The 17,879-nt window shown below is 40.4% G+C and overlaps 1 protein-coding gene across 1 annotated transcript in view; it reads left to right on the plus strand.

The window, feature by feature from the left end:
* Window positions 1-17,879, plus strand: part of LOC123745280 (cell adhesion molecule 2) — a 262,007-nt gene that overhangs the window by 133,278 nt on the left and 110,850 nt on the right. Inside the window, exon 2 of the mRNA XM_045725655.2 lies at window positions 12,668-12,873. Coding sequence (XP_045581611.2) covers window positions 12,668-12,873 — 206 coding nt within the window. The remainder of the gene's footprint in view (window positions 1-12,667; window positions 12,874-17,879) is intronic.

A 17,879-nucleotide genomic window follows, 5' to 3' on the forward strand; every position in this document is an offset into this window, starting at 1 on the left:
TACTACATCAACACCACCATTAGCGCCACCGCTTCTACCTTCACCATCATTGTCATACCACCACCATTAACTTTCAGAGCACCACCATTACTTATAACACCACCACCCACTATAACCATCATTACCCATAAGACCACCACTATTACCTGTAAGACCACCATCACCATCACCATTACTCTTAAGACCACGACCATTACCCATAAGAGCCCCACCATCACCACCCATTTCCCCCCCACACTACCACCGACACAACCAGTAATGACCACGTTGAAAGACCTCACGGATTAAGTTGCAAGGGGAGACGCTGGTCGACTTAAAAGCTCCGCTGTCCTGTCCACGCCATTAACTTGATTGAAGCGTTTCTAAGTTGTCAATTTGAGGGAAACTTATAGAGTACGCCACGAGCCACACACCTTGAGTAATGGGCGAGGAGGGCGCTGCTGGTGGCCGCGAATTATTGGCCAAAGTTGGGGGTGTAGGGGAGGTAGGATGGTGGTCAGGAGAAAGGGGGGGGGGGGGTTGTGGTGTGTCAGGGAGTTGGGTTGAGGTGTCTGGAGCTGGGGGGTTGAGGGCAGGGGGGAGGGGGCAGATTTGTGTGGGAACTAGGATGAGAACAAAGTGTTAAGAACTAGTTATGGACTGATTTCAGGCGGGCATTGGGGCGGTAAAGGCGTGATTTGGTCACTGTATTAAAGATAGTTGTAAATTGAACATCTGTGAAAGATGATAAAGTTAAACTCGGGAAATAGATACCTGTCTCGTGAAGAGACAATAGGAAACATTCATTTACACTATCTTCGACAAAAAATGTATTGACATTCTTAAATGTAATCTTAGGCAACCACTCGAAGAACGTACCAAAAAAAAGCACTTCTCTGAGATCTGACAATTCTATATATATAATACGATCGTCTCCGCAAGGATAACTCTCCTCGGTGTCTTATTTGTGACTTTATATATGGGTACCATTAACGAGAAAATACCAGTGGATCCGAACCATAAACCTGAGTCAACTGTAGGTACCTTGTTAATATCATCTTGTACCTCAGAGGGAACTCTTGTTGCTGCTTAAGAAAGCGTTCGAACGATATTCCGTTCTAAGTGTCACTTATGTGATAGAGTCAAGGCTATTGTGGATGTAACAGGCTCGGGAAGGTCTGGCGGCTTCCAAAATTCAGTATAAGGAAACAAATAAAAGTAAGTACCTTAATGTTAGTATTAATAATTAAGTGATGGAGGTACCTCAGCGAGCTGACTCTTGGCTAGGAGGGCTTGAGCAAGCTCATTGCATTTATTAATGTTACTGAAAGCTCTGGAGTCGCACATTTCATGCTCAAGTTAACGGGAAACTGAAGCGGGTTCGTATATATGTATGAGAGTGCCTGTGGCAATTATTTTTCTTCAGTTTTATCTCCTGTTTATTCACCGTCATTGTCTGTATCTTAACGCGTGCGTCGGCTGTCCCTTTGTTATGATTTAATGGTTTTCTTTACCACTTGAGCTGGACGGTAGAGCGACGGTCTCGCTTCTCGAAGGTCGGCGATCAATCCCGAATCTTTCATGTGGTTCGGCACCATTCCTTCGTCCTCTCCTACATCCTTATCCTCATGTCCCTTCCAAGTGCTATATAGTCGTAATGGCTTAGTGTTTCTCCTGATACGTGCCTTGTCTTTACCTGGCATGTGTCTCCCTAATACTCTCTCGCTTTAATTTCAGGGACTTCTAAGGGCACGTGTTCTCTATCATGTATAAGTGCGAGTGTACTTACCCATCTAGGTGTCTTGGGCCTCAACCGATCATTAACTTTTGATAGAATGTGTTATAAATGTGAGTTTGTTGAAACGTGAATGATGTTAGAGCGAGACTGATGGTAACTGAGTGACTTTTCTTCTTAGCTGTTGTTTACTTACGTATATACTTCCAGTGTCCATAACTGCATGGCGATACATATCTCTTCCCGGTGTTAAAGTAGACAGAGAGGCCTTATGGCCAACCTGATTTTGTCCAGTCGACGGAACAGGAACTTATTTGCTTCTATCGGATATTTGTAAACAAATATAGTTTGTACAACTTCGCAGACGAAAACAATGCAGTCATCATATGTGCTAAGCTCACGCGAGGAGAATAATCCTAAGCCTCTCACCAAAGCTAACTTGCCGATGCATATAAAACAGTTAGGAGATGTGTCGTGGTTGGTAATCAAATTGTTGGTGAGGTGAGGAGAGAGAGAGAGAGAGAGAGAGAGAGAGAGAGAGAGAGAGAGAGAGAGAGAGAGAGAGAGAGAGAGAGAGAGAGAGAGAGAGAGTGAGAGTGAGAGTGAGAGTGAGAGTGAGAGAGAGAGTGAGAGTGAGAGTGAGAGTGAGAGAGAGAGAGAAAGAGAGAGAGAGAGAGAGAGAGAGAGAGAGAGAGAGAGAGAGAGAGAGAGAGAGAGAGAGAGAGAGAGAGAGAGAGAGAGAGAGAGAGAGAGAGAGAGAGAGAGAGAGAGAGAGAGAGAGAGAGAGAGAGAGAGAGAGAGAGAGAGAGAGAGAGAGAGAGAGAGTGTGAGAGGGAGAGAGTGAGTATCTATGATTGCAAGAGAAGCAACAAAGCCTCCAAAATATAATTTTCTCCAATGGATTTTTTTGTGTTTTTCAAATGAACCCAGCATGTTCTGACCAATACTGTTCTCGGTTGATGGTAAATGCAGGATCTTCTGTCTCCAGAAGTGTCGACACTTAAGTGCATGTATTCGACCTCCATATATGTGTCCATGTCTAGTGCAGGTCCATGTGACCTCCACTTATAGGTATCGACTATTACACAGAAGCTTATCGAGCACTACACATAATCGTGTGTAATGCAAGATTTACTGGTGGTATGTAAATATACTTCACAGTATGGTCGACACAGGTGTAGTAGGTGTGTCGACTACCACACATGACTCGATCGATACAGGTGCTGTCGCCCGTCGTATGTGTTTTAACCTTCACGTGTGTCGATCTCCACATGTGGCGACCTTCACGTGTGTCGACCTTTATGTGTGTTGACCTTCACGTGTGTTAAACTCCACGTGTCGACCTCCACGTGTGTCGACCTTTACGTGTGTTCACCTTCACGTGTGTTAAACTCCACGTGAATCGACCTCCACATGTGTCGACCTCCACATGTGTCGACCTCCACATGCGTCGACCTCCACATGTGTCGACCTCCACATGTGTCGACCTCCACATGTGTCGACCTCCACAAGTGTCGACCTCCACAAGTGTCGACCCCCACATGTCTCGACCTCCACATGTCTCGACCTCAACGTGAATCGACCTCCACATGTGTCGACCTCAAAATGTGTCGACCTCCACATGTGTAGACCTCCACGTGAGTCGACCTCCACGTGAGTCAACCTCCACATGTGTCGACCTCCATATGTGTCGACCTTCACATGTGTCGACCTCCACGTGAATCCACCTCCATATGTGTTGACCTCCACATGTATCTACCTCCACGTGTGTCGACCTCCACATGTGTCGACCTCCACATGTGTCGACCACCGAGTGGTTCGACCCCCGGATAAACACAATAATGTTCAGCAATTGTAAATAGGCAAGCAAATTATGCCCGTGGACTTAGGCCGTAAAATTGGCATGTAAAATAGGGCCTAGTTAAACAGACACGTGCTAATGGCATGTGAAATTGGTCCGTTAAATAGACACGAAAAATGGGCACGTGAAACAGGCACCATAAACATTCCCGTAAAATTGACACCAAAAATAGGATCGTAAAATTTGAAATTGACCACCATTTATGTCCAATGTTTCCTAAAAAAAAAAAATTGTGCATGCGTTATTTGGCAATGGTGCGAGTGAGGCAACGAAATTAATTGAATTATATCCGATAGAAAATTATCAATTTGCAGCTTCCAATTATCTTGGGCTTAGTGGCCAATCAGAGAGCATATTTAGTAGAACTGTCACTCAGAGAGCATATTTAGCTGCACTGTCACTCAGATAGAGCATATTTTACCCTTTTATTTCACTCTCCTTCCTTCCTCACGATTTATTCTCTACCATGCCTTCCCCTACCATCTCCAAATCGCGCCCTCTGTCGTTCATTGACCTCTCAATTGCCAGGTCAATGTGACCTTGATCACCAGTATACGATTCTCTCCTTATCTGGTCAAGGTCCAAGGCAGCAGCCGAACAAACAGTTCCTTTTTGTGTGGCAGAAAACGGCGTAATATTTGCCTACATATCTTTGTATAAGCTTATTGCGTAAGTCTCACTCAGAGCTTCAAGATATGTTGAAATCTTTGTTACTCCCTAGGCTCACATTCTTAGTTGTATAGTTAGTGGTGATCAGCTCCAAAGAAATTGAATAAACTGATCACCGTAGATCAGTTAACTTTCTACCCATAGTTGAATGTGTGTCAGTCGTTAAATTTTATTAATAATCCTGTTATTTAGGTGATCAATAAAGTTTCCTGTAGAAACAAACATATAGTTGCATGAAATTTGAATTATTTTAAAGAAAGAAAATAATGATTAAATTTACAAGAGCAAAATAATTAATTAGTTCAATAACGTAAACAAGTATCAGAGCAGAAAACCTATTTAAACATTTATGGACATCTCATAAGCATGAAGAATTATTATTCATCAAATTGAAGGAAGAATGCAAAATCATGAAATATCCGTAACAAAAGTTAAAAACGAGTGTGAATAATAATATGTATGTGTCTCCTACATCACATATCAATATATTTTCATCGTACAGTAAATTGAAATAATTGATAAACAAAACCACTCGATAGAAATTTAATGTCTAATTCAGCATTGGATATTTCACAGCACAAAACGATTACTAATAACCAGTATTATTAATAGAATGTACATGATGATCCTCACACTTGATGGCGTTATTGGGAATTCTAAGTTACTCTGTACTCTATATTGCAGCTTACAAGATGTCAGGGGAACCAAATTAGTTTGCTATTATGTAGTCTATGACAATCAAATTAGAAAATCCAAGAAATGGCGACTCTCGTGACTCCCTATTGCTTCACTGACGGTCATCCGTCTTCAGAATGGACAGCAAATGGCGTTTTCACTCCACACAAGTGATGACATTAGGTAACGAAATATATTTCATCAATATTCATATTACACCTTCACAAGTCAGTGTTATTAGCATCATTTTAGGACGCAATACAACTTTTAAACAACTTTTGCACTTTTTATACCATGGTAAAAGGTAAATTACCTATCAATACTGAGCGAGTATTTGGACTGTCCACGGCGGAACTCCTTCTCACAGAAGAGCACTAAATTAGTATTGCGGCTTTACTGTATACAGTGAATATCTTATGGGAAATATGAACATCTAAAGTTCACTGGTTTAATACCGCATTATTTGATCATACCAAGAATTTATAACTGTGAGCAGACTCCACATAAGCTGCTCTTGATTTGGCTCTTGCACTTCCAACACTGTCTTAACAATATATTCATCATCATATCACAGTGGTATATATCGAGCAGATTGCATTCACTGTTGCAGTTCAGCTGTCTTAGGTATATGAGTATAAGGACTCATATCTGAGACCAGCTCAAGACCTACACTTAACTGGTTCTGTTCATAACGTTAACATATATGAAGATATATAACGTGTCTACAGAATATTCGACTCACCATAAACCTTAATAAATTCCTAATTATTAAAAGCTACTTCAAAACTGTTTGTGGCACTTATTAACACATCTCAAGAAATTTCAGTTTTAATTACCACTACCAGAGTTCAGCCAATACATCAGAAACCCAAATTTTCGTAAAAGTTCACGTGAGCTCCGTTAGTATAATTAGTTCTAAACAATAATAAACATGCCTTGCATGAAGTTTCAACCTCTCGTAAGCCACTTTATGCAGTGTTGAACTAGAATTTCACCGTTCCCGGCTTGCTAGACGGATGAATTTGGTTTTAACTTCGAACAAACGCACTCTGAATGTCTGCCAACCTATTGTTAGATTCAATAGGCCTATACCAAGTCTTTTCTGATATTGGAGAATGTCATTCCCTTCAGGTTGATGCAGCCGTCACCTAAGTGATTGCTCTGCGGGTGGAGTTTTCTAATATTTTCCCCCCCTAAACTGTCCCTTTATAGTAACTGGAGATTTCAATTTCCATGACTATTGTCATGTGTCCGAAGTGGAAGGTTATCTTGAGATGATTTCGGGGCGTTTTAGTGTCCCCGCGGCCCGGTCCTCAACCAGGCCTACACCCCCAGGAAGCAGCCCGTGACAGCTGACTAACTCCCAGGTACCTATTTACTGCTAGGTAACAGGGGCATCAGGGTGAAAGAAACTCTGCCCATCGTTTCTCGCCGGCGCCCAGGATCGAACCCGGGACCACAGGATCACGCGTCCTGTGTTCGACCCGCTCAGCCACCGGCGCCCCTTTAATTCGCACGGTGTGCAAATTAGTAAAACAATATCTTGAGTTGTGTTGCTAATTACAGCAAAGAGTTTTAAGATAACTCGTATGATAGTGCATATCTTAAGGCTTATAATGGGGTGAATAATTCGTGGCCAGCCTGAATCTAACAATGTATACAATGCTAACTGTAGGGTGAAGGAAATTTTGGCGACTCTCTTTATAATGCCTGTCATGATGTGCTCTGATGCGAGGCACAAGACGCGGAAGAAAAAGAAGAGAGTAAGATGTAGAAGAGAGATAGAGAATAAAAGACGGAACTCCAGTATCTCCCTAATGAGGTCAAATCCTGGTTGAGCCGTCGTTCTCCAGGTGATGCTCCACAGTCTTCCTTGAAGGGAAGACCTTGCTGGGTAAATACGTTGACCATGTTTGACTTTCCTAATGGTAAGTTTACATTTAATTTAGTTTTATTGTGAATTACTTATAACTAAATTCAAGGAAAGAATTTATTATTTTTATTCAAATACGAGCATTAGTAATGTTATTCCAATTATTTTGACGATACAGGTACACACACATACCAAGACTCTGTGATTTAAGATGTCGTTTCGGCTGTAAGAACGTTATCCAATCTAATAATGATGAACGGAGCTGGCTGCTTATAGACGAAAAGAAAAATATGAGGGGAAGATGGGGTGTCGTTACACATTTTAGAGGGGTAGGTGAAGTGAAGTCAGACTTGAGAGGGGAAGGGGTCGAGTGAGCTAGTCATTTCAAATGTAGCAGCAGAAGAAACAGATCAGTTTTGTCTGGCCGAATACGGCGAAATTTTTACCTAAATATGTTTTCATAGACTTGTTGCAAAGGTTATACTAGCCAGGTCAAGGTAGGGGTTAGACCAGATAGATCATGGATTAAGCATTTCATAGGATAAATGCTCTAAGCAGCAGTCCAGCAGGTGGTGATGTTGTACGGAAAATACCATGATTGTGCTCAGTTTCCATTTGCAGTTGTTGTTGATACTGTGTGCACGTGTTCTATTTTGGATTTTATAATTAGCGATGATATTATCAGCCTGACCTGTTGGGAAAACGAACCTTCGCTCTAGTTCTTTTCAGCTAGTGAGGTTGTTAATGATCACTCTTTTGCAAACGCTATGATTTTTTTATAATGCAATAAGCTGCGTATTGAAAGGTCAGAAAGGAGTCTGTGACCTTTTTGCCACGCCTCTATCCTCATTTTTCCCCTCTTTTTGCATGAATTTAATGCTCTTCCGTTTTTTGTAATTAGCAAATTTACTAAAGTTGATGTTCACACCTGTATCAAAAACACTGTTTATATGATGAATTGCAGAGGTCCCAGAACAGAGCCGTGAGGCACTCTACTATTTTTATACAAATACGAGCACTACTAATGTTATTCCAATTATTTTGACGATACAAAACTGTTGACTGTTCTTCGCTTTGAGCTTCTTCCATCAATGCTAAACCTGTTTCCTGTGCGATACTTATGCCCCTAAACCCTTAAGAGTTTCATAGATATTATTGCCCCTAGGAAACGTAGAAATATATGCCCTGATTGGCATATATATATATATATATATATATATATATATATATATATATATATATATATATATATATATATATATATATATATATATTTATAAGTCCAATTGTTTAGTTATCATAAACTGCAATTTAAATTGTTTCAGTATTTACCACATGATTCCCTATTTAACACTTAATTAATTTTTTTATCTGACAAAGAATGCTACGTCACTTCGTTATTTAATTGTAATACGAGTGTAAAAAAAATGTATGCTCCATAAGTTTTTATTTCAATAATAGTTCTCTGGACTCTACATTCATTATGGTTGCTGTAACATAAATTGTTTGGTACTGAAGTGTTTTTAAATTGTCATTTTGATATATAACGCAAGTCATATCTTTAGGGCACTTTTGGTGGTAACATTAATTACATATTTTCTACTAGAGACGTGGCCATTCACTTACAATAGGAACCAGCAGACAAACATGTTATTATTCCTTTATGGGAAGGGTTAGAGGTTTGCTTGACCACATATAATGAAGTGAGTTATCAGGTACTTAACCACAAACGGTAGTTGAATTGCCTTTTGTGTTTCCTCTTTCCACCACCACCATAATTAGAACACCCTCCAACAATGCTGTTGCTATATGAGCAGTATTATACTATATAAAATACTGCTATATCAGTAGTATTTCTGCTGATACTGTCTTTTAAGCTGCTTCTACCACCGTAGCTTATGTTGTTAACGGTATTCTTACTACCAATACGACCGAAACTGTAGCTACTTCTGTAACTCATACTTGTAATACTATTCTCTCTATTACAGTTACTACTTTTGCTACAGCTTATATTACTAAAAACATAATAAATTCATTACAAATACTATCACAACCTTTACTTGTAACAGTTGTTGAAGTGAACTGAACTGAACCACGTAGGGTGACCGCCCCACACTTTCATTCAGGGAGGTGAGACAGTCAAACACGTAACCTTCCCCCCTTAACTCTGATAGTTCCCAATGGTAGTGAGGTAATCTCTTTCCCGAAAAGTTAACCAGCTTCAGGTCTGATACCGCAACGGTAACAAGAGGATTCGTTAGCATCACAGGGAGGAAGGGGAAACAGACGATCTGGTGTCTTCCACGAATTTCATCACATTTAGATGTGATGAAAATTCTCAGCATTAATTAAATGGTTTAATTAATTCTGAGATTATTAAGTAAAGGAGCAATCTAAATGTTTAACCTTGATCTGACAGGTCAGAAAACTAAGTATAAGTAAATGTTAATATCTAAATTGTGAATTATTGCCTTTGGACCTAATACCTTAAGATCTTGGATATATTATATTTTGATGTTTATGTTTAAAGTTATTTCATGTTATCATCAATTAGGGATAACTGTTGACAAGAGACGAGTTTCTTTTCTCGTCTTGAAAATGTATTTAAATGGATTGTTGCAGCTCAACTGCCCTCTCTTTCTCTCTTAATGGTCCTTTCTTTTCATCCCTAATTCTATCTTCACTTTCCACACACACACACACACACAATGGGGTCTGGTAGCTGAGCGGACAGCGCACAGAACTCGTAATTCTGTGGCCCGGGTTCAATTCCCGGACTAGGCAGAAAGAAATAGTCAAAGTTTCTTGCACCCTGATGCCCCTGTTACCTAGCAGTAAAAAGGTACCTGGGAGTTAGACAGCTGTTACGGAGATGCTGCCTGGGAGGGGTGGGGGGTGTTTGTGGAAAAAAATATAAAATTAGTTAGTAGTTATTTACAGTTGATTGATTAACAGTTGAGAGGCACCTCAGCTCAAGTACAAGCGGGTGCGTACACTTAGGTGAGTACCAGGGGCTTCGCAGCTGAGTGGACAGCGCCTGGGAATCGTAGTTTCGCCTAGTCGTTCGGGTTCGATTTTCAGCGGAAACAAATGGGTAGAGTTTCTTTTACCCTGATGAGCCTGCTCACCTAGCAGTAAATAGGTACCTGGGAGTTAGACAGCTGTTACGGGCTGCTTCCTGGGATATGTGTGTGTATGTGTGCTAAAGAGATAATATATGTAGTAGATATAATAGAGGAAAAACAGATTAGTTAAAAAGACAGGGTTTAAAACGCTAATTGATCGACTGTGTAGACACAAAGAGTAAATACAAATAATAAATACATACACGCATTCACTACACACGAACGTCATCACTCTAATCCACGACTTTCAGTGCTGCGACTATATTCACTAAAAAAAACAACCTCCATAACTGCATCTTCACTAGCAACTGTCTTCACCACTGTAACCATCTTCACTACGCACGACCCCTCGTCGCTGAATCCATCTTCACTACACAGTGACCCCCCTACCACCACCGTTCCTGGTCAGCCCGCCTGCAGCTGGAGAGTAAGAGAGCTCAGTGGACAAAGGCATTCACATAATTTTAGCTTATGTGTTGGATGAATTTGAGGGAGTCTGGAGTCTGGTGGTCGACACGGACTCCCATCACCCTACAATCACCCCGAAGAGTTTGGAGAGGACTAGCCTTATGAGTTTGGAGAGGACTAGCCTTATGAGTTTGGAGAGGACTAGCCTTATGAGTTTAGAGAGGACTAGCCTTATGAGTTTGGAGAGGACTAGCCTTATGAGTTTGGAGAGGACTAGCCTTATGAGTTTGGAGAGGACTAGCCTTATGAGTTTGGAGAGGACTAGCCTTATGAGTTTGGAGAGGACTAGCCTTATGAGTTTGGAGAGGACTAGCCTTATGAGTTTGGAGAGGACTAGCCTTCAGACTTTCGCCTCCAACGTTGCACAGACAAACATTCTACATGACAGATATATGACGCTTGAATTTATATGTGCTTGTATGTACGAATGTAAATATATTTGAATGTGACTTTCTGCAATACACAAAACACTTCTTAAGTCATGCATAATTTACACATTTGAACTCGCAAGCAGAAACACTTAAATCTAAAAGGCAGAATTTCTCATGAATAATAGAGTCCCAGCGACTCTCAGGGCAGCACGCTAGATGGTGGGGTTAGGTGGTCGGGAGCTGGGGCCTGAGCAGAAAGAGGATAACTGCATCGTTGTTGGGAGTCGTGTCCTGAGCAACAAGAGGATAACTACTGTGGTCGGGGGTTTGGTCCTGAGCAGCAAGAGGATAGCAGTGATGGTCGGGTACTGTGCACATATACTCACTAAAATAGGATAGCAAATATAAATACTCGTCGTATGCAAGAAGACGCGGTTTTAATCCAAAGTAAAAACCCTATTGAGAAGACCAAGAAACATCGGCGCAGAAAGGATATCCGAAACGTTTTCTTGAGTGACAGAGTAATCGGGGAATTGGAAATCGTTTAGGAAACTTTTTATGTACCAAAGACACTGCTAATTATATGATTGTGTTTGAAAACATTTCTAATGAAAATGATGCACCACGATCATAGTTCTCTCTTCATGTAATTGCAGTTAAACAATTATAAAAGCGTTAACCAGAGTCTTTATCTCAGTAAATATTCTGGTTAACGTAGCGAGGAAAAGGTTTATCTCATTAGTTAAGCCGTTGTGTGTTTGTGTGTTAGTGCATTCAAGTTATCACACGATTAAAATTGTTAACAAATTCGGAACTCGAATAGCCATAATTTACGACAAACTGCCTAATTCTATTTAGCCCTGGGAGTACCTTAGATCAGTTCCTAAGGGCACGTCCAAAACAAAATCCTATATGCCCCTTGCGTGCTTAACCAGCGCCCAGCTATCCAATCAATCTTAGGTATGTATGAATCCCACACACGCTAGTTTCACCCACCGTAGATTTGGCACTTTATCTAGTCTAACAACCCAAACACCCCCACACACCTCCACTACCCACGTCAACCTGTTTCACGACAACATCAATAGCCTCACATCCGGGTCCAGTAGGACAAGATTTTCAACGGGATTCATGTTGGCCTGATTGAGCAATATCTGTTGGAAAAGCTTCCACTCTCGACAATTACCAGTTACTGACAACAGTAAACCTACGCTAATATCATTGTATTTATTCATCTGCTCGATGTTTCAATAATATAAATTCCACAATTGTTACCATATACGAGTTTCATACACAAGAGTTATACGATAATTTATGTTTGCAGTCGGGGAGTGGTCGCCCCCCCCATCTTGCCTTCATATATTACTGCAAACCTAAACAAATTCGCCTCGCTAATACTGACTTTCATTGTCAATTATTTTTAAAGTATTATATTTAAATTCGCGTGGCCTGCAAGAGCGAGAGAGAGAGAGAGAGAGAGAGAGAGAGAGAGAGAGAGAGAGAGAGAGAGAGAGAGAGAGAGAGAGAGAGAGAGAGAGGAGAGAGAGGAGAGAGAGAGAGAGAGAGAGAGAGAGAGAGAGAGAGAGAGAGAGAGAGAGAGAGAGAGAGAGAGAGAGAGAGAGAGAGAGAGAGAGAGAGAGAGAGAGAGAGAGAGAAGAGAGAGAGAGAGAAGAGAGAGAGAGAGAGAGAGAGAGAGAGAGAGAGAGAGAGAGAGAGAGAGAGAGAGAGAGAGAGAGAGAGAGAGAGAGAGAGAGAGAGAGAGAGAAAGGAAGACATCAAGAGACAGAGTAAGCAGCATCCCACCATGTCGTCTTAAATCTTCATTACGCACCCTAACAACATCACCCAACATCTCCATCAGCCACACTCACACAACCTGACTGACCCTCTCTACGTCTTCTCCTCCCCCAGGATGCCAGGGTCTGCGGGTGAAAAAGGTAGTGGTGCCTCACCACGAGATCAAGGGCAAGGGAGTGGAGCTGGAGTGCCAGTACGACCTGGAAGACGACCAGCTCTACTCCCTCAAGTGGTACAAAGGCATTAAGGAGTTCTTCAGATATGTGCCCGCAGACACTCCCCCCATACAAGTATTCGACCTTCCTGGAGTCCACGTTGATGTGAGTATTGATGAGTTTCTTCTCTATTTAACCCACTATTTTCTCTCATTGTTGTGGCTGTTCGTATTTCGTGTTCGTGGGTCCCAGGTCGATTATTTCTGTTTGATACGTGTCCAACATGGGTGGGTTGAGGTTGGCAATAATGAACCGAGTGCCACAGGCTACAGTGCCAATGGGTTCCTCTCCCCCCAACGAATCTTGCAATTAGTAATGACAATGCATTCTCACACACATAATAACATTGGATACAAGACCATACTTGTATATTTGTGAAATTTGTGTAAGGAATTTACGCCAAGTCTTTCGCACTCTCCTGAGTGCTTTGGCAAAGTCACAGTGTGTGATAAGGACGAGACACGTCTCAACGTCTAATTAATTTAGACGTTGAGATGTAAGTCTCGTCTTAATCTCATACTCAGACCTAGACAAAGCACTCAGAAGAGTGGGAAACACTTGGTGTAAATTATTTACATAAAAATCACAAATACACAAGTACGGGATTTTAGCCAAATCTTGCAATATCATACAATCTGACTCAGAATTATTTTAGAATCATTATGTACTAATGTCCGTAAAAATTGTCAACAACTTCTAACTATGCTACTTTGCATGTAAAAAGCCTGTAATGTGTGTTCACATGTTCTATTTACTGGTAGCGAGAGAGAGAGAGATAGAGGGAGAAACAGACATACAGACAGTGACAGACAGACAGAGACAGACAGACATATATATACTGATAGACAGCGAGACAGAGACAAACACAAAGACCAACGGAGAAAGATTGAGAGACAAAGAGACAGATAAAGACAGATAAAAATAACAAGAACAGAAAACCGAGACTGACAAGATAGACAGAGAGACGATCTGACAGAGATACAAAGAGATATAGAGATACAACGACAGAAACAAAGATACGGAGATAGATAAAGGAAGAGACAGAGTCCGGGTGGACTGAGTCCCCGCTGGGTACTCCATCTATTATTTACATATTTTATCAGAACAAAGAAGACACGGCATTTAAGCACATGACGTTTCTTTAACATATATTTAAATAATAAAATCCATACCCAAGCGTCAGCCAGACCAACCGTGCTTGAGAGGGACCTGTTGGAATGCTAATACGCGACTCTCAAGTATTTATTGACCACTTTACGGCTCTCAGAGACATAAACACATGCTTTAAAACTCCTGTCCAGTGAGGGTCCTCTTAAACTCTGATATCAGGGGAATATATTTGCGTTTCAGTTATTGTGTAGAAACAAAATTATATTATATATATATATATATATATATATATATATATATATATATATATATATATATATATTTATATATAATATATATATATAGTGTGTGTGTGTGTGTGTGTGTGTGTGTGTGTGTGTGTGTGTGTGTGTGTGTGTGTGTGTGTGTGTGTGTGTGTGTGTGTGTGTGTATGTGTGTGTGTGTAAATCACGAAAAATAAACACGTGATTAAAAATGTGACAGTGTCAGACCACGGAGGAAAATTGAAACAGGAATTTCCTTAAGTACTTTCGTATATTAATACATCTTCAGAAGGAGTTTTAAAGGTCAAGTATTGGACATATATAGGCAGGAGAGAATGATGGAGTGAGGTGAGGTACAATAACAGGTGAGGTACAGGTTGTTATTGTACCTCACCTCACTCCACCATTCTCTCCTGCCTATATATGTCCAGTACTTGACCTGTAAAACTCCTTCTGAAGATGTATTAATATACGAAAGTACTTAAGAAAATTCCTGTTTCAATTTTCCTCCGTGGTCTGACACTGTCATATATATGTATATATATAATGTTGATTAAGTGACAATTATCATTAATTAAAAATTACAATTAAATAATTAAAAATAATTATAATTTTTAATTATAATAATTAAAAACCTGAAACACTAAATGAGAGATCTCGTGTATTTTAGCACATTACGTCAGAGTTACAGAGAATATATACTTGATAAAAATTAGAGACGACTAATACAAAGAAGAAGACTATTTTGAAGTTCAATGGAATTTGAGCCGACATGGATTACAAACCAATTATCGGATTAGGATAATTAATGGATTGAGGGAACAGAAAGTCACATCTCAACAGGTGGTGTTACACATGATTAACGCAATTAGTCATAATATACCGTTCAATCTATTGCTTCATTTGAAACATTTTGGTCTTTGCTTCCACTGTGTATATGATAGAGTGATTTGACAGTTAAGTTGCATTGACTGTTTAGTAATGTGTTCTTATTATTGCCATCACTATGCGGTTTGCGTAAATCTAGTGTCAGGTCAACTGCCGTGACCTCAATTGTTGGAACTGTAAAGTTGTAGTTGTAATCCAGTAACTGGTGTGCGTGGTCCATGTGGACCCATAATGACCTGACCGTCGCCTCATTATTTGTTCAATATCTTCTAAGATTATATACAATGCAGTCTACGATGATGTGTTTAACATCATGGAAGACCCCACACGAAATCACACACACACACACGCGTGCATACTAACAAACATTCACACACACACAGACACGTAGACACACACACACACACACACACACACACACACACACACACACACACACACACACACACACGCACACACACACACACACACACACACACACACACACACACACACACACACACACACACGCACACACACACACACACACGCACACACACACACACACACACACACACACACACACACACACACACACACACGCACACACACACACACACACACACACACACACACACACACACGCACACACACACACACACACGCACACACACACACACACACACACACACGCACACACACACACACACACACACACACACACACACACACACACACACACACACACACACACACACACACGCACACACGCACACACACACACACACACACACACACACACACACACACACACACACACACGCACACACACACACACACACACACACACACACACACACACACACACACACACACACACACACACACACACACACACACACACACGCACACACACACACACACACACACACACACACACACACACACACACACACACACACACGCACACACGCACACACACACACACACACACACACACACACACACACACACACACACACCACTCTGCTGAAGAACTAAAGCACAATGAGCTGAAGCGCGTATCCTTGATGTTCAGCTTGATAAATCCAAGGAGAATAATAGCGTATTCAGGGGAGCAAGGCGAGCGCTTCCACAAGGATATAATGAACTTTGAGAGCTGCTACTATGGACAGTATAACCGGAATATGATGAAAACTTGCTTTTGGAGTCTGGTTCGTAACATTGATTTACAGTGTAATTGTATCTTATTAAAAACTAATTTCTAGAGCCCTTATCATCATTTTTGTTTTTAAGTTTAGTATAAATATCTGTCGGTTTTGACAGGTATTTATACCTGTCAAAATTTATACATTTCTCACGGCAATTTATACATTTCTCACGGCAATTTATACATTTCTCACGGCAATTTATACATTTCTCACGGCAATTTAGTTTTCCTCTTTGTGAACAATGGAAAATATATTAACAAAAACTGCAATTTATTATTTTTATAAATAATGGTTTAAGTACTGCATCACAATGTATCAATTATATATTTTCGTAACATTCTAATCAAACTAGAATGATAATGAGTACGTCGACGGCCTTTTATTACCATTCATTTCCATGTTATTTTAGCTGTCATAGGTCAAATGTCTTTCCGTGTCACCATTATCATGAGCAGGTGGTGTTTTTGTATAATAAATTCCTCATTAGAGAAACAAAAAAAGAGTGGCATTAATTTTTATTCGTCACTGTGACTATTTAGAAGCAATTCGACCATGGTCAGTTTTAATAGTTATGTTATGTTAAACTTTTTTCAGTTAAATAATTGCACAAAATATGCAAAGGGCTTACGCATTTAGCTCAAATTATTCGTTGCTAAAACTTTCAGGCCCAAATGGTCAGAGCCTAAACTTTCCAGCCAAAACTCTCAGAAATATGTTTCAGGTTAAACCGCTATGACCCAAATGTTTGAGGGTCATATCTTTATACGGAACTTTCACAAGCAAACGCTTAACTAAAAATGTGTATATTTTGAAACACTAGGATTACACATGTGCGATTGCAGACTAGTGAGGTTCCAAGTGTGTCAGCTTGTGCCAAGGTAGTCAGCTTCCTGACGTTCCATGTGTGTTGCTTGGGTGCAATATCGGGGTTCCAAGGGTGCAGCCTTGTCAGAAACGTTGCAAGCCACAGCTCCGGGTCTGAAATTTCACTCTCCGTTCGCTCCCTTCAAGATTGTATGCGTACTCATCTGGTTATATTCAGCTAGTTGTGCTTGCTTGGGGTGCAATTGAGCTCTCTGGTACCGATAATTTACTTTTCAAGTGACTTGAGCATAATGACTCTAGTCTCTTGGGCTCACTCATATTTTCGCTTAAATGTGTGTATCGATCTTGGCAACAATTTATTTCTCAATGAATTTAATTACTTCAATATTCTGAAACAATTCTTTTTTAATACCTGTTTACCCGATTGTTTATCACACATTTTCAAATAATTTGTCCTTGTCCACCATGTCTGTTCCTCTAAGAATTTTGCATGTGATTTTGCATCATGTCTCCTACTTTACTCTTTCCACGTAACTCATACCTGGCAGCTCTAGTGCAGGTCTGATGGCATACATCTGGAGGTTTTAAAGCTTCATTTTGTGTATAATGATAAAGCTCTCCACCAGAGCGTAGCATGTTCGGAAACTAGTGTATGGTACATTTAACCTACAGAACCCCAAAAGACTCCTTATTCAGATTTCTAAAATCACTTTTATACGATAAAAAAAACTTATGTATTTGTGGATTTTATGTCAAGATTTGTATTACATCAATTCTTATCGCACTTCTCTGAGTGCATTATCAAAGTCTAATTATATGGTTAAGACGAGACTTA

The sequence above is a fragment of the Procambarus clarkii genome, chromosome 44 (assembly GCF_040958095.1).
Source record: "Procambarus clarkii isolate CNS0578487 chromosome 44, FALCON_Pclarkii_2.0, whole genome shotgun sequence".
Classification (NCBI taxonomy): Eukaryota; Metazoa; Arthropoda; class Malacostraca; order Decapoda; family Cambaridae; genus Procambarus; species Procambarus clarkii.